At 40.6% G+C, this 21,423-nt stretch overlaps 1 protein-coding gene across 3 annotated transcripts; it reads left to right on the top strand.

Moving 5' to 3' along the window:
* Window positions 1–814: 814 nt before the first annotated feature.
* si:dkey-193c22.1 (alpha/beta hydrolase) lies at window positions 815–21,288 on the top strand. 3 transcript variants are annotated; one of them, XM_090191256.1, is made up of 9 exons: window positions 815–1,211; window positions 6,665–6,710; window positions 7,938–8,087; window positions 8,531–8,651; window positions 12,247–12,459; window positions 13,078–13,161; window positions 16,692–16,833; window positions 18,127–18,289; window positions 19,772–21,288. In XM_090191256.1, coding segments are annotated over exons 2-9 (1,119 nt in total). In that variant the 5' UTR covers window positions 815–1,211; window positions 6,665–6,708; the 3' UTR covers window positions 20,016–21,288. The 3 variants fall into 3 exon arrangements, with proteins under 3 accessions (XP_090047382.1, XP_090047383.1, XP_090047384.1); XM_090191257.1 differs by lacking the exon at window positions 815–1,211 and having other exon boundaries at window positions 6,441–6,710; XM_090191258.1 differs by lacking the exons at window positions 815–1,211; window positions 16,692–16,833; window positions 18,127–18,289; window positions 19,772–21,288 and adding an exon at window positions 16,591–16,653 and having other exon boundaries at window positions 6,471–6,710.
* Window positions 21,289–21,423: the final 135 nt, after the last annotated feature.

Here is a 21,423-nt window from a genome sequence, read left to right as displayed (position 1 = left end):
ATAACCATGACTCCATCACACTACACCTCTATAACCGTGACTCCATCACACTACACCTCTATAACCATGACTCCATCACCCTACACCTCTATAACCATGACTCGATCACACTACACCACTATAACCATGACTCCATCACACTACACCACTATAACCATGACTCCATCACACTACACCTCTATAACCGTGACTCCATCACACTACACCTCTATAACCATGACTCCATCACCCTACACCTCTATAACCATGACTCGATCACACTACACCACTATAACCATGACTCCATCACACTACACCTCTATAACCATGACTCCATCACCCTACACCTCTATAACCATGACTCCATCACACTACACCTCTATAACCGTGACTCCATCACACTACACCTCTATAACCATGACTCCATCACACTACACCACTATAACCATGACTCCATCACACTACACCACTATAACCATGACTCCATCACACTACACCACTATAACCATGACTCCATCACCCTACACCACTATAACCATGACTCCATCACCCTACACCTCTATAACCATGACTCCATCACACTACACCTTTATAACATGACTCCATCACTACAGGTAACTGCCAAAATAATGAATCTACTTTACAAATATTCCGATCCTAACGCAAATTCTCATAAATCCATGACGTATTGCAGACGCGAATATTGAATACCTATAAAATATATATATATATATATATATATATATTTCAGAAATAAAACAGTGTGCAGAATGACAACTAACCCAGCCAATCAAACCTCAAAGTACACCAACTAGTAGTCCTGCCTTCTAAGAATAATAACCAATGGGAACGAATCATGTGGCGTACGGCGGACATCGAATACCCTAACACCGGGCTCCTGTTGTTATAAAATCTGCAATTATGATGATGGAGAAGAAAAAACAAATGTTTCTTTTCCGAAACCTGTAATGACAAGATAATACTTCGGATAGTGAAATAATTAGGACGAATACGAGTTAAATTGTGACGTATTTGGGAACATTTTTCGTTCTGTTTTGAGACGCTTTCCTGCCTTGATAGATGATCAATGAAGTCGGTCATTTGGGGATTCAAAACGAAACTATTTTCTTACCTTAGTTTGACATTTTACAAACACCACCCCCCCTTTCTATTCCTACATCAATAGGCCTAAGAAGACACATTGTAGCCTAGTACAATACCCCGTCTAAACGGTAAGTTGTTTCTAGAATGTAAAAAAAATGCTGATATATCTAACGGTGCATAACACAGACTTACATGTTGTCTGGTAGGTTACTGTATTCATTAATATGTGCCACTATTCGGTCAGTTAGTTGTGTAGCAACACAAGGGAGAGAATAGCTGATATCTTCTGAATAAAACATTGTAGTTAGCTGCAGTATTGTGTTATACTGCATATCCATCGCGGATTAGTAAGATCATGCAGTTACGTCGACTTTACAGTAGAGGTCGCAGTAATAGCAGCTGCGAACGAAGCTAATTTCCGCATGTTTGGTCTACGGTCAGTACTGCGTGCTACGATGTGGCGTTCATCGGACACAGACACTGTTTTATAACATTACGTTTTTGACATGAAGGATTTAACATGTTACTATTGCAATGATAACAAGACCATTGAAATGATTGTGATTTTTAAAAAACATTTATTCTTGTTGCCAAATACTTTATACACAAACAAAAATTCCAGAATTCTATACCAACATTTCTAAATAATTTTGATTGAATTTAATCATCTTGTTAAGACATTATCCATAGTGAATAACATATTCGTTAATCATTATAATGACATTTTTTTTCTGAGTGAATACAATTGCACTTGAATTTGTATCTATTCAGTATTTTCTAGTTTTACCTGTGTTTTGTTTTGTTAGACATGTATGATGTAAGGATGTAAATTGTTGATAATTTTGTATAATAAAATGTAAAAAAATCTAAAAGAAATAAAATTGATAAAAATTAAACAAAAAATAATTCTAAAATCATCAGACACAGACTGAATTTACCATCTTTCGTTGGCTGTCAATTCAACAAAAAAGACTCCCAGACTGCCCACGGGTCCATTTCTTTCTATTTCATGCACTATAATGCATTTAGCTGCTATGACAATCACAAGATAACCTACAGATAGTAGGGACGTTCAGCCTACAGCACAGACACTATGGAGGCTCTAGCCTAGAGCACCAGGTTAAATTGTGTTTGAGAGGATTTTTAAACTCTAAATTGTTAAATGATTGAGAAGTAGATGTGATTGTTGCAATAGTTTGTGAGTGGGCAACGTACACTGAGTGGGAAAAAACATTAAGAACACCTGCTGTTTCCGTGACATAGACTGACCAGGTGAATCCCAGGTGAAAGCTATGATCCCTTATTGATGTCACTTGTTAAATCCACTTCAATCAGTGTAGATGAAGAGGAGGAGACAGGTGAAATGATTTTTAAGCCTTGAGACAATTGAGAATGTGTGCCATTCAGAGGGTGAATGGGCACGACAAAAGATTTAAGTGCCTTTGAACGTGGTATGGTAGAAGGTGCCAGGCGCACCGGTTTGTGTGAAGAACTGCAACACTGCTGGGTTTTTCACGCTCAACAGTTTCCCGTGTGTATCAAGAATGGTCCACCACCCAAAGGACATCCAGCCAACTTGACACAACTGTCGGAAGCATTGGAGTCAACATGGGCCAGCATTCCTGTGGAACGCTTTCCACACAGTGTAGAGTCCATGTCCCCGACGAATTGAGGATGTTCTGTTCTGGTTGCAACTCAATATTAGGAAGGTGTTCCTAGTGTTTTGTACACTCAGTATATACTATCGTGTTGAATTATTTTGGCTCCGCCTCCTCCTGCTGCGGCGTCCATTATTTCCAAGGTAAATGTACAGAATGTTGCCGTTGATCTCTTTACGTAGGCCTATATTGCGGGGGTTTTTCCCCCCTAATGTGGACAGTTTGTGTTACTGCCTTACACAAGCTTGCATTTTCACCCCATAACATTTTGTGGAAATTACACGTCCTTTTGACCTGGGATTGGTGACGTTGGTGATGTTGGTGACGTCCTTTTGGATTGGTGACTTGGTGACGTCCTTTTGGATCGGTGACGTTAGTATAAAAGTGTATAGTCATCACGATGACATAATATTAATTGGTTGCGTACCGTTAATTTGATCACATGCTTGGGGAGCCCAGAACTTAGAATAATTTAGAATGGGGGTCTCCCTATAAAAGGTGCTTGCCACACACAAATACATTGATTTGACACTCAAACTATCACTTAAATAGCAGCCAACCGTTGTCACTGTTGATATTCTATGTTACACGGTGATTCGTTTGAGTGTAATAGATAAAGTGGTTGATGGCACAAGGGCTGGCTCCAGCCATAAGCGATCGCTTAGGGCCCCCGGTCGCTAGGGAACAGTCCCGGACACAACTTACTGTGTTAGTAAAATACGCATGGTGCAAGTTCAACAAAGTTTGGTTGTGACTCAGCAGTTTTTCTCTTGTTATTTTTGTTGTTGTTGTCAGTCACTGACAGTCACTCAATTAGCACATGTCAGCTAACATGTCTTAGAATGCTAAGATAGTCTAGCCAGTTATTTAAATGTGTAGTAATCATGGCTGAATACCGACCGGGCACGCAGGGTACGTTCCCAGTGGCTCTGACCTCCAGGGGTTGTTGATTTTGTTAGTCACTCTCAGATATCATTAACATGGCATAGGTTAATGGGAAAATGTGTAGATTTGCAGGACATTTTACCTACGCCCAATGGCAAAATGTGTAAATGCAAAATAGTGTCCCCCTGCCAAAAAGTGCCCCCCCCCCCCCCTGTGTCACAATGGGATTCGATGAGTTCTAGCTTCCGTTGCTAAGGCTGTTGCTAGAAAGTGTTTGTGCTCTATCATACTGGGCACGTAATACTGTATGTGAGATCCACAGATGAACTAAAAACACTAGCACTGCAAACACTCAGAACAAAGAGAATATAGCAGTGCCTGGACATTACAGTCTCCCTCCTTAAGTCCCCCTTCTGAGACTGACTGTCTGTTGAGAACAAGTGACAGCCAGAACCTCCCACCCACACACACATCACCCACCTCCTCCCACCCACACACACATCACCCACCTCCTCTCACCCACACACACATCACCCACCTCCTCCCACCCACACACACATCACCCACCTCCTCTCACCCACACACACATCACCCACCTCCTCCCTCCCACCCACACACACATCACCCACCTCCTCTCACCCACACACACATCACCCACCTCCTCCCTCCCACCCACACACACATCACCCACCTCCTCCCACCCACACACACATCACCCACCTCCTCTCACCCACACACACATCACCCACCTCCTCCCACATCACCCACCTCCTCTCTATTCCACACACCAGAATTCAGTATTTCAGTCTGATTACCATGTGAGTGTACAAAAACAAGTGACAATAAATGAATGACACAACTATACCAAGAAAAGATCAAACGTTATATATTTAAGTCTTAAATATTGGCAGGTTGGTTTTCACAGCTGTTTCACAAGGTGTTCATTGTTGTAAATTGTAACGTATCCTTTGATGGTGTTTAATAGTTCAACATTATTCATTGTTTTATCCTGGGACCTACAGTAGATACATATATATTCAACCACAAGGGGGTGCTAATGAGCCAAAAGAGAGAACAACAATGAACCATAATAGAGGATTACTAAAATGATTTTATTTCAGTGAAGATGAGGGAAGGGCAGGTTAAAACATGACAGCCAGACATGTCAGTGTATGAATCAAATTGATTTGCATATGAATGGAGTGGAAATTAGCTGACTTCCTGACCTGTAACTTCCTGATCTGTAACTTCCTGACGTGTAACTTCCTGATCTGTAACTTCCTGATCTGTAACTTCCTGATCTGTAAGGTAAATAACTTTAATGTGTCAAGTTGATGACACGTTTACTTCGCCATTTTCCAAAACGTAGTAATGTTTAAGACATGGATTTAATGTTGAAATGTTAAACAAGGTACACAAAAGTAGTTTGAAGTAATTCATCTTACTAAACAAAACTAAGTTTAAACAGCAATTTTTTTTGTTGTCGCGGAAATAAACTTTGTTCGCATAGCGAGATGAAAATAATTATATTTAGGCTGTAATGATATCCAAAATACAACGCATTAGGCCATCACACCGTTGATATAGCAACGGGCACTAATAGGTGTGTGTGGGGGGTGGGGGGGTGGGGGGGGGCACTTTATGGCAGGGGGACATTAATTGGCAATGACAGGCCCCCAGCCAAATCTCGCCTAGGGCCCCAAAAATGCTAGAGCAGGCCCTGCATGGCAGCCTTCCGGAATCAACATCCAACATTCCAAAATATAGATATAAGCCTTCTTCTACAAGTTCTCATCTAACCAACCATGTCTAGGTTGTTCCAGGTTTCCCTGTGGCCTTTCAATAGTGTTATTTTAAACAGCGCGACACCGTTCTATTGATTTCAGCGTGATATCTAAAATAACTAACTATAAAGTGTTGCCTTACGCTTACAGCGTTTGGTGGCCCAGCTAGCTTCCTTCTACAAACTGTCCTCTGACCAGTGATGTACACATTATTCACATTATCGCCGGATTCCGTGTGTTTGTTTGATGAGCTGTGTTAGTTTCAACAGGACGCGCAGCCTCATCTTCCTCTCTCGTGTAATTGATTTCAGCGTGATATCGATATGAGTTATTGGCAAAATAAGCGTTGCGTTTCTCTTTCCGTTTTGCCGATCAAAATTGCATCACTGTAAAACTGTATCTCAGTGTCTTCTTCTTCTTGTTCTCCAACCATGTGTTTTTTGTTGTTGTGTTTTTTTAGTTTCAACAGCACGTACAACCTTATCCCCCCCCCCCCCCTCGAATCGATATCAGTTATTTATTGCCAATTGTCAAAACAACAGGATTTTTGGTATGTGTGCAGTTCACAAGGTGCTCGTTGAAAAAATAAAAAAATAAATAATAATAAGAAGTATCATAATTACTACTGTATTTGTAGAGGGACATTTTTATATGTTTTCAATATATCACAAATGGGTTCTACGTATTGGTTATTGATTGGGTCACCTTAAAACTGTGTTTTGACATTTATCAAAATATCTTGTCAACATGAAGCAGGACAGCATCATTTTCAACTTAAAGTTTTAGTAATTTAAATTGAACTTTCAATATTAATTTCCAATGGTATTGTACTTAAATCAGGGGAAAAAAACTGCTGAATGAGTCCTAAAACGTGCTGCGATTTATTTATTTTGATCATATACCAGAAATCACCAAAAACGGGGTTTGCCCTGCCTTCAGCTTGGTTGGCTCTGGTTCAGGGCACCTTGACCCAGAGCTAGTCCACAGATAACCTATCATAGTGGAATGGAATTTGGAATGTTGCAACTTCAGAACTCATTGCGCATAGTAGAACCTCGGAACACTATTTTTTCCAGTCTCCCTCTGCTTACTGTGGAGCAGCCAGCTTTTTGTTCCACCCTAGCACTAAGACACCTGCTCCAAAGAATTAACTAATCATGGTCTTAGGTCTGAACCTTGGTTATTTGGATCATCTATGGATCAGTTGGTGTAATAGTCTAACGTTGTCTGTCCTGCTTTGCCTTCCTCTTACAGGAAACAGTCCCGCAGATACAGCGTCTCAACTTGGATCACTAAATATGTGAGTACAAGCACACTCTAAACAACACGTTCACTTGTATACCAGTGCCATGACTATTTTCAGCAGTTTGCTAACTCTTCATTAACATGTGAGGAAGGATACTCAGCATGTTTTACTTACCAGTGCCATTATCTTGATTCTTTTTTATTAGTTTAACCTTTATTTAACTAGACAAGTCAGGTAATAAGAACAAATTCTTATTTTACAATGACGGCCTACCCCCCCGGGCCAAACCCGGACCACGCTGGGCCAATTGTGCGCCGCCCTATGGGACTCCCAATCACGGCCAGATGTGATACAGCCTGGATTCGAACCAGCGACTGCCCTATGGGACTCCCAATCACGGCCAGATGTGATACAGCCTGGATTCGAACCAGCGACTGTAGTGACGCCTCTTGCACGGAGATGCCTTAGACCACTGCGCCACTCGGGAGCTACGAACTGGCATATTATTATGCAACAGTGATTACTAACCCCCCTCTGTCTCTCTCTTTCCTTCTCTGTCTCTCTCTCCTCTCTCTTCTCTCCTCCCTCTTTCTCTCATCTCTCCTCCCTCTGTCCCTCTCTCTCTCCTTCTCTGTCTCTCTCTCTTCTCTCCTCCCTCTGTCTCTCTCTCTCCTTCTCTGTCTCTCTCTCTCTCTCCTCTCTCCTCCCTCTTTCTCTCATCTCTCCTCCCTCTGTCTCTCTCTCTCTCCTTCTCTGTCTCTCTCTCTCATCTCTCCTCTCTCTGTCCCTCTCTCTCTCTCCTTCTCTGTCTCTCTCTCCTCTCTCCTCCCTCTGTCTCTCTCTCTCTCTCCTTCTCTGTCTCTCTCCTCTCTCCTCCCTCTTTCTCTCATCTCTCCTCCCTCTGTCTCTCTCTCTCTCCTTCTCTGTCTCTCTCTCATCTCTCCTCTCTCTGTCCCTCTCTCTCTCTCCTTCTCTGTCTCTCTCTCCTCTCTCCTCCCTCTGTCTCTCTCTCCTTCTCTCTCTCCCTCTCTCTCTCTCCTCTCTGTCTCTCGCCCTGTGTCTGTCTCTCTCCTTCTCTCTGTTTCTCGCTCTGTCTCTCTCTCCCCGTGTCTCCTCTCTGTGGCTCTCTCCCTCATCTCTCTCCCTCCTCTCTCTCCTCTCTGTCTCTCGCTCCTCTCTGTCTCTCGCTCTGTGTCTCTGTCTCTCTCCTTCTCTCTGTCTCTCTCTCCCCCTCTCTCCCTCCTCTCTCTCCCTCCTCTCTCTCCGTGTGTTGTTCTCTAGGATTGGACTGAAGTACAACATGTCTCTACCCATGGCTGCAGGGGCATTGTTAGTGGGCATCCCCTACTCCATCTCTCTCGTAGCCCAATGGATGTATGGCTGGCCTAACAAGCCAGGCTATAAAAAGTACATTGAGGCTCTGAAGCCAAGGTAATTTAACAATCCAGCGCTACTATAATCTTCACTGATATATGTGTGTGTCCCCTGAATGGCACCCTATTCCCTACATAGAGCACCAGAACCCTATGGGCCCTGGTCAAAAGTAGTGCACTACATAGAGAATAGGGTGCCATAGGGCCCTGGTCAAAAGTAGTGCACTACGTAGGGAATAGGGTGCCATAGGGCCCTGGTCAAAAGTAGTGCACTATATAGGGAATAGGGTACCATAGGGCCCTGGTCAAAAGTAGTGCACTATATAGGGAATAGGGACATAAACATTGTTATGAGGTTCTGATTTTTATAGTCTCTTCCCACGCCATGAGTCTGGCAAGCAGGGCTCATATTTATTTAGCGGTTCTGAGATGTACTTGCGTGTGTGGTGTGTGTGTGTGTGTGTGTGTGTGTGTGTGTGTGTGTGTCCTTCCTCTCCCCAGGAGGATATACTGTCTGACTAGAGCTGTGCTGGAGATGCTGAAATACTTCCAGTACGGAAAACTCTACTTCCAGTGGAAGTCCTGGTACAAGAATGTAGAAAACCACAAGCATTATGAAAAGGTAATGTAGAAAACCACAAGCATTATGAAAAGGTAATGTAGAAAACCACAAGCATTATGAAAAGGTAATGTAGAAAACCACAAGCATTATGAAAAGGTAATGTAGAAAACCACAATCATTATGAAAAGGTAATGTAGAAAACCACAAGCATTATGAAAAGGCAATGTAGAAAACCCCAATCACTATGAAAGGGTAATGTAGAACCCCCATCACTATGAAAAGGTAATGTAGAAAAGCCCCAATCATTATGAAAAGGCAATGTAGAAAAAAACAATCATTATGAAAAGGTAATGTAGAAAAAACAACCATTCTGAAAAGGTAATGTAGAAAACCCCCAATCATTATGAAAAGGTAATGTAGAAAAAACAATCATTATGAAAAGGTAATGTAGAAAACCCCCAATCATTATGAAAAGGTAATGTAGAAAAAACAATCATTATGAAAAGGTAATGTAGAAAAACAACCATTGTGAAAAGGTAATGTAGAAAACCCCCAATCATTATGAAAAGGTAATGTTGTAAACCCCCCCAATCATTATGAAAAGGTAATGTAGAAACCCGCCCAATCATCATGAAAAGGTCATTTTGTCCCAGTTTTCCAACATTGCTGGCCTTGGGCTGCTGTCTTTTCCACAGACGTGGGAAGTAGGGTGCTGAAGCACCAACTGATAAATGGAATATATGTATACAGTATCAGACAAAAGTTTGGACACACCTACTCATTCCAGGGTCTTTCTTTATTTTTACTGTTTTCTACATTGTAGAATAATAGTGAAGACATCAAAACTATGAAATAACACATTATGGAATCATGTAGTAACCAAAAAAATGTTAGACAAATCAAAATATATGTTAAATTTGAGATTCTTCAAAGTAGCCATCCTTTGCCTTAACGACAGCTTTGCACACTATTGGCATTCCTTCTACATGATTCCATCTGTGTTATTTCATAGTTTTGATGTCTTCACTATTATTCTACAATGTAGAAAACAGTAAACAAAATATAAAGAAAAACCCTGGAATGAGAAGGTGTGTCCAAACTTTGAACTGGTACTGTATATTACTTTAAAATATATATATATATATATATATATATATATATATATATATATATATATATATATATATATATATATAATATTAGTGAACTAGGCCTTTATTGGTCTTGTATGAGTGGAGAAAAATACTCATCATCGTCCTGACTGTGTAGAGCTGATTATTAGTGTCCTGACTGTGTAGAGCTGATTATTAGTGTCCTGACTGTGTAGAGTTGATTATTAGTGTCCTGACTGTGTAGAGCTGATTATTAGTGTCCTGACTGTGTAGAGCTGATTATTAGTGTCCTGACTGTGTAGAGCTGATTATTAGTGTCCTGACTGTGTAGAGCTGATTATTAGTGTCCTGACTGTGTAGAGCTGATTATTAGTGTCCTGACTGTGTAGAGCTGATTATTAGTGTCCTGACTGTGTAGAGCTGATTATTAGTGTCCTGACTGTGTAGAGCTGATTATTAGTGTCCTGACTGTGTAGAGCTGATTATTAGTGTCCTGACTGTGTAGAGTTGATTATTAGTGTCCTGACTGTGTAGAGCTGATTATTAGTGTCCTGACTGTGTAGAGCTGATTATTAGTGTCCTGACTGTGTAGAGCTGATTATTAGTGTCCTGACTGTGTATAGCTGATTATTAGTGTCCTGACTGTGTAGAGCTGATTATTAGTGTCCTGACTGTGTAGAGCTGATTATTAGTGTCCTGACTGTGTAGAGCTGATTATTAGTGTCCTGACTGTGTAGAGCTGATTATTAGTGTCCTGACTGTGTAGAGCTGATTATTAGTGTCCTGACTGTGTAGAGCTGATTATTAGTGTCCTGACTGTGTAGAGCTGATTATTAGTGTCCTGACTGTGTAGAGCTGATTATTAGTGTCCTGACTGTGTAGAGCTGATTATTAGTGTCCTGACTGTGTAGAGCTGATTATTAGTGTCCTGACTGTGTAGAGCTGATTATTAGTGTCCTGACTGTGTAGAGCTGATTATTAGTGTCCTGACTGTGTAGAGCTGATTATTAGTGTCCTGACTGTGTAGAGTTGATTATTAGTGTCCTGACTGTGTAGAGCTGATTATTAGTGTCCTGACTGTGTAGAGCTGATTATTAGTGTCCTGACTGTGTAGAGCTGATTATTAGTGTCCTGACTGTGTATAGCTGATTATTAGTGTCCTGACTGTGTAGAGCTGATTATTAGTGTCTTGACTGTGTAGAGCTGATTATTAGTGTCCTGACTGTGTAGAGCTGATTATTAGTGTCCTGACTGTGTATAGCTGATTATTAGTGTCCTGACTGTGTAGAGCTGATTATTAGTGTCCTGACTGTGTAGAGCTGATTATTAGTGTCCTGACTGTGTAGAGCTGATTATTAGTGTCCTGACTGTGTAGAGCTGATTATTAGTGTCCTGACTGTGTAGAGCTGATTATTAGTGTCCTGACTGTGTAGAGCTGATTATTAGTGTCCTGACTGTGTAGAGCTGATTATTAGTGTCCTGACTGTGTAGAGCTGATTATTAGTGTCCTGACTGTGTAGAGCTGATTATTAGTGTCCTGACTGTGTAGAGCTGATTATTAGTGTCCTGACTGTGTAGAGCTGATTATTAGTGTCCTGACTGTGTAGAGCTGATTATTAGTGTCCTGACTGTGTAGAGCTGATTATTAGTGTCCTGACTGTGTAGAGCTGATTATTAGTGTCCTGACTGTGTAGAGCTGATTATTAGTGTCCTGACTGTGTAGAGCTGATTATTAGTGTCCTGACTGTGTAGAGCTGATTATTAGTGTCCTGACTGTGTAGAGCTGATTATTAGTGTCCTGACTGTGTAGAGCTGATTATTAGTGTCCTGACTGTGTAGAGCTGATTATTAGTGTCCTGACTGTGTAGAGCTGATTATTAGTGTCCTGACTGTGTAGAGCTGATTATTAGTGTCCTGACTGTGTAGAGCTGATTATTAGTGTCCTGACTGTGTAGAGCTGATTATTAGTGTCCTGACTGTGTAGAGCTGATTATTAGTGTCCTGACTGTGTAGAGCTGATTATTAGTGTCCTGACTGTGTAGAGCTGATTATTAGTGTCCTGACTGTGTAGAGCTGATTATTAGTGTCCTGACTGTGTAGAGCTGATTATTAGTGTCCTGACTGTGTAGAGCTGATTATTAGTGTCTTTCTTTGAAATATTGTACAAACCATTTGGTACTGTACCTCATTATAAATTAATGTGAAACCTCACTGCATGTGCTCTTCTTCTCCTCCCTCTCTCCTCCTCCTCCTCCTCCTCCTCCTCTCTCCTCCTCCTCCTCTCTCCTCCTCCTCCTCCTCCTCCTCTCTCCTCCTCTCTCCTCCTCCTCCTCCTCTCTCCTCCTCTCTCCTCATCCTCCTCCTCCTCCTCCTCCTCCTCCTCCTCCTCTCTCCTCCTCCTCCTCCTCCTCCTCCTCCTCCTCCTCCCTCTCTCCTCCTCCTCCTCCTCCTCCTCCTCTCTCCTCCTCCTCCTCCTCCTCCTCCTCCTCCTCTCTCCTCCTCCTCCCCCTCTCTCCTCTCTCCTCCTCCTCCTCCTCCTAAAGGGAATCACGTTTGGGCGTCGTAGTAACAAGCTGGATTTGTATTATTCTCCCACGGTGGGCCAGCCAGGCAGTGGACCGGTGCCTGTGGTAGTGTTTATATACGGGGGAGCCTGGGGTTCAGGGGAGAGGTCCATATACTGTCTACTGGCCATGCAGATGGCTAAGGAGCTCAGTGCAACGGTGATCTGCCCCGACTATTGCACCTATCCAAAGGTAAGACTCCCTCCACAACCATTAAAAAAAACTGCTGCAGCAAGCACACAAATAATATTTAGAAAATGTACCGTTTCTAGTTTCAAATTTATATATTATACAGTGCCTTGCGAAAGTATTCGGCCCCCTTGAACTTTGCGACCTTTTGCCACATTTCAGGCTTCAAACATAAAGATATAAAACTGTATTTTTTTGTGAAGAATCAACAACAAGTGGGACACAATCATGAAGTGGAACGACATTTATTGGATATTTCAAACTTTTTTAACAAATCAAAAACTGAAAAATTGGGCGTGCAAAATTATTCAGCCCCCTTAAGTTAATACTTTGTAGCGCCACCTTTTGCTGTGATTACAGCTGTAAGTCGCTTGGGGTATGTCTCTATCAGTTTTGCACATCGAGAGATTTTTTCCCATTCCTTCTTGCAAAACAGCTCGAGCTCAGTGAGGTTGGATGGAGAGCTGAAATGTGGCAAAAGGTCGCAAAGTTCAAGGGGGCCGAATACTTTCGCAAGGCACTGTATATATATTTTTTGCATAGGGACAGATAGAATAGACCAAAACATTGTATTCAGTGAGCGAGCGTTCACTTTGCATTTGACCCTAATCTTCTTTCCAGGGTAATGTTTTGTGTATGGTTCAAGATATTGCGGACTGTCTCATTTGGGCGAGGGACAGCGGCCATAAATTCAACTTCGACAAAGTAAGTCTGAACATCTATCACTCCAGTGTTAATCTGCTAAATTGTAATTACTTTACTACTATAGGCCTATTTATTGCCTACCTCCTTACTCCATTTGTACACACTGTATATATATTTTTATTTTGTGTTATTGACTGTACGTTTGTTTATGTGTAACTCTGTGTTGTTGTTTGTGTCACACTGCTTTGCTTTATCTTGGCCAGGTCACAGTTGTAAATGAAAACTTGTTTTCAACTGGCTTGCCTGGTTAAATAAAAGTGTTCTCAACTAGCCTACCAGGTTAAATAAAGGTGTTCTCAACTGGCCTACCTGGTTAAATAAAGGTGTTCTCAACTAGCCTACCTGGTTAAATAAAGGTGTTCTCAACAAGCCTACCTGGTTAAATAAAGGTGTTCTCAACAAGCCTACCTGGTTAAATAAAGGTGTTCTTAACTGGCCTACCTGGTTAAATAAAGGTGTTCTCAACAAGCCTACCAGGTTAAATAAAGGTGTTCTCAACTGGCCTACCTGGTTAAATAAAGGTGTTCTCAACTAGCCTACCTGGTTAAATAAAGGTGTTCTTAACTGGCCTACCTGGTTAAATAAAGGTGTTCTCAACAAGCCTACCAGGTTAAATAAAGGTGTTCTCAACTGGCATACCTGGTTAAATAAAGGTGTTCTCAACTAGCCTACCTGGTTAAATAAAGGTGTTCTCAACTGGCCTACCAGGTTAAATAAAGGTGTTCTCAACTGGCCTACCTGGTTAAATAAAGGTGTTCTCAACTAGCCTACCTGGTTAAATAAAGGTGTTCTCAACTAGCCTACCAGGTTAAATAAAGGTGTTCTCAACTGGCCTACCTGGTTAAATAAAGGTGTTCTCAACAAGCCTACCAGGTTAAATAAAGGTGTTCTCAACTGGCCTACCTGGTTAAATAAAGGTGTTCTCAACTAGCCTACCTGGTTAAATAAAGGTGTTCTCAACTGGCCTACCTGGTTAAATAAAGGTGTTCTCAACTGGCCTACCTGTTTAAATAAAGGTGTTCTCAACTAGCCTACCTGGTTAAATAAAGGTGTTCTCAACTGGCCTACCTGGTTAAATAAAGGTGTTCTCAACTGGCCTACCTGGTTAAATAAAGGTGTTCTCAACTGGCCTACCTGGTTAAATAAAGGTGTTCTCAACTAGCCTACCTGGTTAAATAAAGGTGTTCTCAACTAGCCTACCAGGTTAAATAAAGGTGTTCTCAACTGGCCTACCTGGTTAAATAAAGGTGTTCTCAACAAGCCTACCAGGTTAAATAAAGGTGTTCTCAACTGGCCTACCTGGTTAAATAAAGGTGTTCTCAACTAGCCTACCTGGTTAAATAAAGGTGTTCTCAACTGGCCTACCTGGTTAAATAAAGGTGTTCTCAACTGGCCTACCTGTTTAAATAAAGGTGTTCTCAACTAGCCTACCTGGTTAAATAAAGGTGTTCTCAACTGGCCTACCTGGTTAAATAAAGGTGTTCTCAACTGGCCTACCTGGTTAAATAAAGGTGTTCTCAACTGGCCTACCTGGTTAAATAAAGGTGTTCTCAACTAGCCTACCTGGTTAAATAAAGGTGTTCTCAACTAGCCTACCTGGTTAAATAAAGGTGAAATAAATAAAAAATAAAAAGTGATGCATACAGTGGTTGAAGTCCAGGTCTACAGTTATAACACATTGGTTGATATCATAGGGGCCAATCATTACTTCTTCTAGTTATAATCCTTACTTCTTCTAGATTATAATCCTTACTTCTTCTAGATTATAATCCTTACTTCTTCTAGATTATAATCTTACTTCTTCTAGATTATAATCCTTACTTCTTCTAGATTATAATCCTTACTTCTTCTAGATTATAATCTTACTTCTTCTAGATTATAATCCTTACTTCTTCTAGATTATAATCTTACTTCTTCTAGATTATAATCCTTACTTCTTCTAGATTATAATCCTTACTTCTTCTAGATTATAATCCTTACTTCTTCTAGATTATAATCCTTACTTCTTCTAGATTATAATCCTCACTTCTTCTAGATCATAATCCTTACTTCTTTTAGATTATAATCCTTACTTCTTCTAGATTATAATCCTCATTTATTCTTATTCTTATTTATTTATTTTTTTTACCCCAATTTCGTGGTATCCAATTGTTTAGTAGCTACTATCTTGTCTCATCGCTACAACTCTCGTACGGGAGAGACGAAGGTTGAAAGTCATGCGTCCTCCGATACACAACCCAACCAAGCCGCACTGCTTCATAACACAGCGCCATCCAACCCGGAAGCCAGCCGCACCAATGTGTCGGAGGAAACATTGTGCACCTGGCAACCTTGGTTAGCGCGCACTGCGCCCGGCCCGCCACAGGGGTCGCTGGTGCGCGATGAGACAAGGATTTCCCTACTGGCCAAACCCTCCCTAACCCGGACGACGCTAGGCCAATTGTGCGTCGCCCCACGGACCTCCCGGTCGCGCCCGGTTAGTCTCTGGTGGCACAGCTGGCGCTGCACTACAGCGCCCTTAACCACTGCGCCACCCGGGAGGCCTAATCCTCACTTATTCTAGATTATAATTCTCACTTCTAGATTATAATCCTTACTTCTTCTTGGTTATGATCCTCACTTCTTCTAGATTATAATCCTCACTTCTTCTAGATTATAATCCTTACTTCTTCTTGGTTATGATCCTCACTTCTTCTAGATTATAATCCTCACTTCTTCTAGATTATAATCCTCCCTTCTTCTAGATTATAATCCTCACTTCTTCTAGATTATAATCCTCACTTCTTCTAGATTATAATCCTCACTTCTTCTAGATTATAATCCTTACTTCTTCTTGGTTATGATCCTCACTTCTTCTAGATTATAATCCTCACTTCTTCTAGATTATAATCCTCCCTTCTTCTAGATTATAATCCTCACTTCTTCTAGATTATAATCCTCACTTCTTCTAGATTATAATCCTTACTTCTTCTAGATTATAATCCTCACTTCTTCTAGATTATAATCCTTACTTCTTCTAGATTATAATCCTCACTTCTTCTTGGTTATGATCCTCACTTCTTCTAGATTATAATCCTCACTTCTTCTTGATTACAATCCTCACTTCTTCTAGATTATAATCCTCACTTCTTCTAGATTATAATTGTCACTTAGTCTTGCATTGATATTAGAAAAATGAGACTTTAGTGGAAGTTTTTGTATTCGCCCTTTACTGAAGACTGTTCATAAATGCAATGTTGATACTAACGTTCCTGTGCTTGTTCTCTCTTTATGCAAGGATAACATTCTGTTAATAGTCCCTATATAGGGCTTATAGTTATAGATCATAAATACTACATTATTCGTTCATATATATGAATGTGTAGTAAGCATTTATAACACATTGGTTGATATTCACCCCCCCTGTGCCTACCTGTTGTCTACGTGCAGGATAACATTGTGTTAGTCGTTCATAAACTGTTCATTTTTAGTTTGTAAAGTGGGTAATAAACAGTTAACAGGTATTGATATCCACTATGTTGTCTGTGCAGGATAACATTGTGTTAATGGGCCACTCCGCTGGGGCTCACCTAGCAGCTCTAACCGTGCTGTTCATGGTCGAGGGACGAGACGAGCTCTTTATAGAAGCCAAGAAGCAGACAGAGATCACCATGGCAATCAGAGGAGTTACAGGTCAATATGTGGTTTATAGATACGGGTCAATATGTGGTTTATAGATACAGGTCAATATGTAGTTTATAGATACAGGTCAATATGTGGTAACAGGTCAATATGTGGTTTATAGATACAGGTCAATATGTGGTTTATAGATACGGGTCAATATGTGGTTTATAGATACAGGTCAATATGTGGTTTATAGTTACAGGTCAATATGTGGTTTATAGATACGGGTTAATATGTGGTTTATAGTTACAGGTCAATATGTGGTTTATAGATACAGGTCAATATGTGGTTTATAGATACAGGTCAATATGTGGTTTATAGTTACAGGTCAATATGTGGTTTATAGAGACAGGTCAATATGTGGATTATAGTTACAGGTCAATATGTGGTTTATAGTTACAGGTCAATATGTGGTTTATAGATACAGGTCAATATGTGGTTTATAGTTACAGGTCAATATGTGGTTTATAGTTACAGGTCAATATGTGGTTCATAGATACAGGTCAATATGTGGTTTATAGTTACAGGTCAATATGTGGTTTATAGATACAGGTCAACATGTGGTTTATAGTTACAGGTCAATATGTGGTTTATAGATACAGGTCAATATGTGGATTATAGTTACAGGTCAATATGTGGTTTATAGTTACAGGTCAATATGTGGTTTATAGATACAGGTCAATATGTGGATTATAGTTACAGGTCAATATGTGGTTTATAGTTACAGGTCAATATGTGGTTTATAGTTACAGGTCAATATGTGGTTTATAGATACAGGTCAATATGTGGTTTATAGTTACAGGTCAATATGTGGTTTATAGATACAGGTCAATATGTGGATTATAGTTACAGGTCAATATGTGGTTTATAGATACAGGTCAATATGTGGTAACAGGTCAATATGTGGTTTATAGTTACAGGTCAATATGTGGTTTATAGATACAGGTCAACATGTGGTTTATAGATACAGGTCAATATGTGGTAACAGGTCAATGCGTGGTTTATAGATACAGGTCAATATGTGGTTTATATAGTTACAGGTCAATGCGTGGTTTATAGATATTGTCTTAGACAATCAGACAGCTCAACATTTATCTTCACATTGATGAGATTTTCTTGTTCTTAAGCTCAGGCTTTATTTCCATGATCAAATGAAAAACAGGAAGTTGTGTTGTATTACATTGAATTTAGATTTAAGAAAAAAATAAAAATAAAGTTCCTTAAAAATATCTTGTTGTACCCCCCCCCCCCCCCCCCCCCCCCCCCTCCTCCTCTACGACATGGTGTCTGTTCTCTGTTCAGGTTTGAGTGGAGTGTACAACATCGTGGACCACTATGAACATGAACAGATGAGAGCTGTGGAGTATGTCTCTACGATGCACAAAGCCATGAATGGACTGGAGAACTTCCCTTATTACTCACCAACACACCTACTGAAGAAATTCAGCGAGGAGCAACTGAAAAGGTAGGATTGAAGAGGCTGCATAATACTATTTTAATTTAATTTAAATTAATTTTTGAATTTCACCTTTATTTAACCAGGTAGGCTAGTTCTCATTTACAACTGCGACCTGGTCAAGATAAAGCATAGCAGTGTGAACAGACAACACAGAGTTACACATGGAGTAAACAATTAACAAGTCAATAACACAGTAGAAAAAAAAGAGTCTATATACGTTGTGTGCAAAAGGCATGAGGAGGTTGGCGAATAATTACAATTTCGCAGATTAACACTGGAGTGATAAATGATCAGATGGTCATGTACAAGTAGAGATAATGGTGTGCAAAAGAGCAGAAAAGTAAATAAATAAAAACAGTATGGGGATGAGGTAGATAAATTAGGTGGGCTATTTACCGATGGACTACAGCTGCAGCGATCGGTTAGCTGCTCAGATAGCAGATGTTTAAAGTTGGTGAGGGAGATAAAAGTCTCCAACTTCAGCTATTTTTGCAATTCGTTCCAGTCACAGGCAGCAGAGAACTGGAAGGAAAGGCGGACAAATGAGGTGTTGGCTTTAGGGATGATCAGTGAGATACACCTGCTGGAGCGCGTGCTACGGGTGGGTGTTGCCATCGTGACCAGTGAACTGAGATAAGGCGGAGCTTTACCTAGCATGGACTTGTAGATGACCTGGAGCCAGTGGGTCTGGCGACGAATATGTAGCGAGGGCCAGCCGACTAGAGCATACAAGTCGCAGTGGTGGGTGGTATAAGGTGCTTTAGTAACAAAACGGATGGCACTGTGATAAACTGCATCCAGTTTGCTGAGTAGAGTATCGGAAGCTATTTTGTAGATGACATCGCCGAAGTTGAGGATCGGTAGGATAGTCAGTTTTACTAGGGTAAGTTTGGCGGCGTGAGTGAAGGAGGCTTTGTTGCGGAATAGAAAGCCGACTCTAGATTTGATTTTAGATTGGAGATGTTTGATATGAGTCTGGAAGGAGAGTTTACAGTCTAGCCAGAGACCTAGGTACTTATAGGTGTCCACATATTCTAGGTCGGAACCATCCAGGGTGGTGATGCTAGTCGGGCGTGCGGGTGCAGGCAGCGAACGGTTGAAAAGCATGCATTTGGTTTTGCTAGCGTTTAAGAGCAGTTGGAGGCCATGGAAGGAGTGTTGTATGGCATTGAAGCTCGTTTGGAGGTAGATAGCACAGTGTCCAAGGAAGGGCCAGAAGTATATAGAATGGTGTCGTCTGCAGACATTGACGATAAAACTGAAACGATCTCAAAGGTTTCCGACGATCTTAACCCAATAAATGCACAGGGCAAGAACAAATAGGTTGGCCCAGGAAATAAGATGTCTTATTCAGATTTTTTTGTTGGTTGTCTTTCCGGTTGTCTCCCCTTCCTGTTCAGTTCTACGGGGCTAGTCTGTTAGTCAGCACCTCTACTAGAATTTTGTGTGTGCGTCAACTACCAACTCATCATTTGTTCAATTCTACAGAGTTCCACCTTTCTGCTTACTCCACGGGACCAACGACATCATAGTTCCGGTGGAATCTTCCCAGAGGTTCTCTGAGCTGCTCACGGCCCTGTCAATCAAGGTATCCCTGTACCTCATGCCTAAAATGGACCACACAGAGATAGTCACCGATCTCATGGCGACAGACAGGCACTTCTACAAAACAGTGTACGGCTGCATCAAACAGGAGTACAGCAAGTTCATAGGCCAGGTCTGTGACTGCTGAACGAAACAACTAACACAATACATTATTCATTCATGATGTGCCGTAATTCTTCTTGTTTACATCTCTTTTTTTTCAGTTAATTATTATGATGATACCTCGAATTTACAAGATTTTGACTTTTCGACAAAAACAAAAAATAGTTTTAGCTCTCTGTTTTAAATCTCAATGATGCTTTCTGTGGTGTGTGTTTCATAATGGTTCCATGATTGTAAACAAGACTGAATGATATTTTAATACAATAATTCCTGATCTTTACACATCAGATTATTTTTCAGAGCTGATAGGATTGGTCAAAAGATTAGCCGGTAGAAAGATCCGAATTGGTCTCTCAATTCAATTCAATTCAATTCAAGGGGCTTTATTGGCATGGGAAACATGTGTTAACATTGCCAAAGCAAGTGAGGTAGATAATATATAAAGTGAATCTCTCTCTGTCTAAACAAAGCCCATGTATGTCAGACCTCAAATGCACATGCCAAATAATCGTGCCAGATTTTTCACCTTTGGGACTATCCCATTGGTTCCATTGTACCAGGTCAACTAAATCAACTAAATCAACTAAATCAAGTATTGGATATGTATTTGGCTTTATAAAAACACATTTGATTGATATATTGATCCAGCTGGAACCTTTTATATAGTGTTAGTGTTAACTTCCACTCTGACAGAGTAATATGGGCTAGTATTCAGCAAAGCATTGGCAACATTCCCGTGTGGATTAAGACGCCACATCCTAAATTGCACCCTATTCCCTACATAGTGCACTACTTTTGACCAGAGCCCTATGGCACCATATTCCCAACATAGGGCTCTAGTCAAAAGTAGTGCACTATGGCGCCCTATTCCCTATATAGTGCACTACTTTTGACCAGAGCCCTATGGACAGTGCACTATATAGGGAAAAGGGTACCATTTGGGACAGAACCAAAACAGTTGAGCAGATCTATTGTATATGTTCTACTGATAATCTGTTGCATTAATATGGTCAACCAGGAGAACATTACATTTTCAGTTATATGGTCAACCAGGGCACATTAGATGTTCTGTTAAATGGTCAACCAGGGCCCATTAGATGTTCTGTTAAATGGTCAACCAGGGCACATTAGATGTTCTGTTATATGGTCAACCCATTAGATTTTCTGTCTATTAAATGTTTGAACAACTACATACTACATCTGATGAAATGTATTCATTACATTACTCTATTTTGCATTTTGAATATCTGCTCTTAAAAGTTATGTATGGATTTATTTAATAAAAGTCTTAAATTGTGTCTTTTCTTTTTTAATGAAATGCCCAGATTCACAAAACTTGTCCGACCTTGTTGAGTATGAAGTTCCTGAACCAAATGAACCGAAGCATGAACCACAAGACCCTTTTGGTATCTTAAAATCAAATCAAAGTGTAT

This window comes from Oncorhynchus mykiss, chromosome 11, assembly GCF_057628025.1.
Source record: "Oncorhynchus mykiss isolate SJ-2025 chromosome 11, ASM5762802v1, whole genome shotgun sequence".
Taxonomy (NCBI): domain Eukaryota; kingdom Metazoa; phylum Chordata; class Actinopteri; order Salmoniformes; family Salmonidae; genus Oncorhynchus; species Oncorhynchus mykiss.
The sequence above is the reverse complement of the archived record's forward strand: the minus strand, read 5'-3'. Positions and strand labels throughout refer to the sequence as shown.

What these genes read in the sequence shown, in the direction of transcription:
- si:dkey-193c22.1 (XM_090191257.1), top strand. Translation starts at nt 6,568, where the DNA reads ATGGTCTTAGGTCTGAACCTTGGTTATTTGGATCATCTATGGATCAGT. An exon ending in ACCACAAGCATTATGAAAAG is followed by an intron (nt 8,652 to 12,246) that starts GTAATGTAGAAA and finishes CTCCTCCTAAAG; the next exon opens with GGAATCACGTTTGGGCGTCG. An exon ending in AGCGAGGAGCAACTGAAAAG is followed by an intron (nt 18,290 to 19,771) that starts GTAGGATTGAAG and finishes TCAATTCTACAG; the next exon opens with AGTTCCACCTTTCTGCTTAC.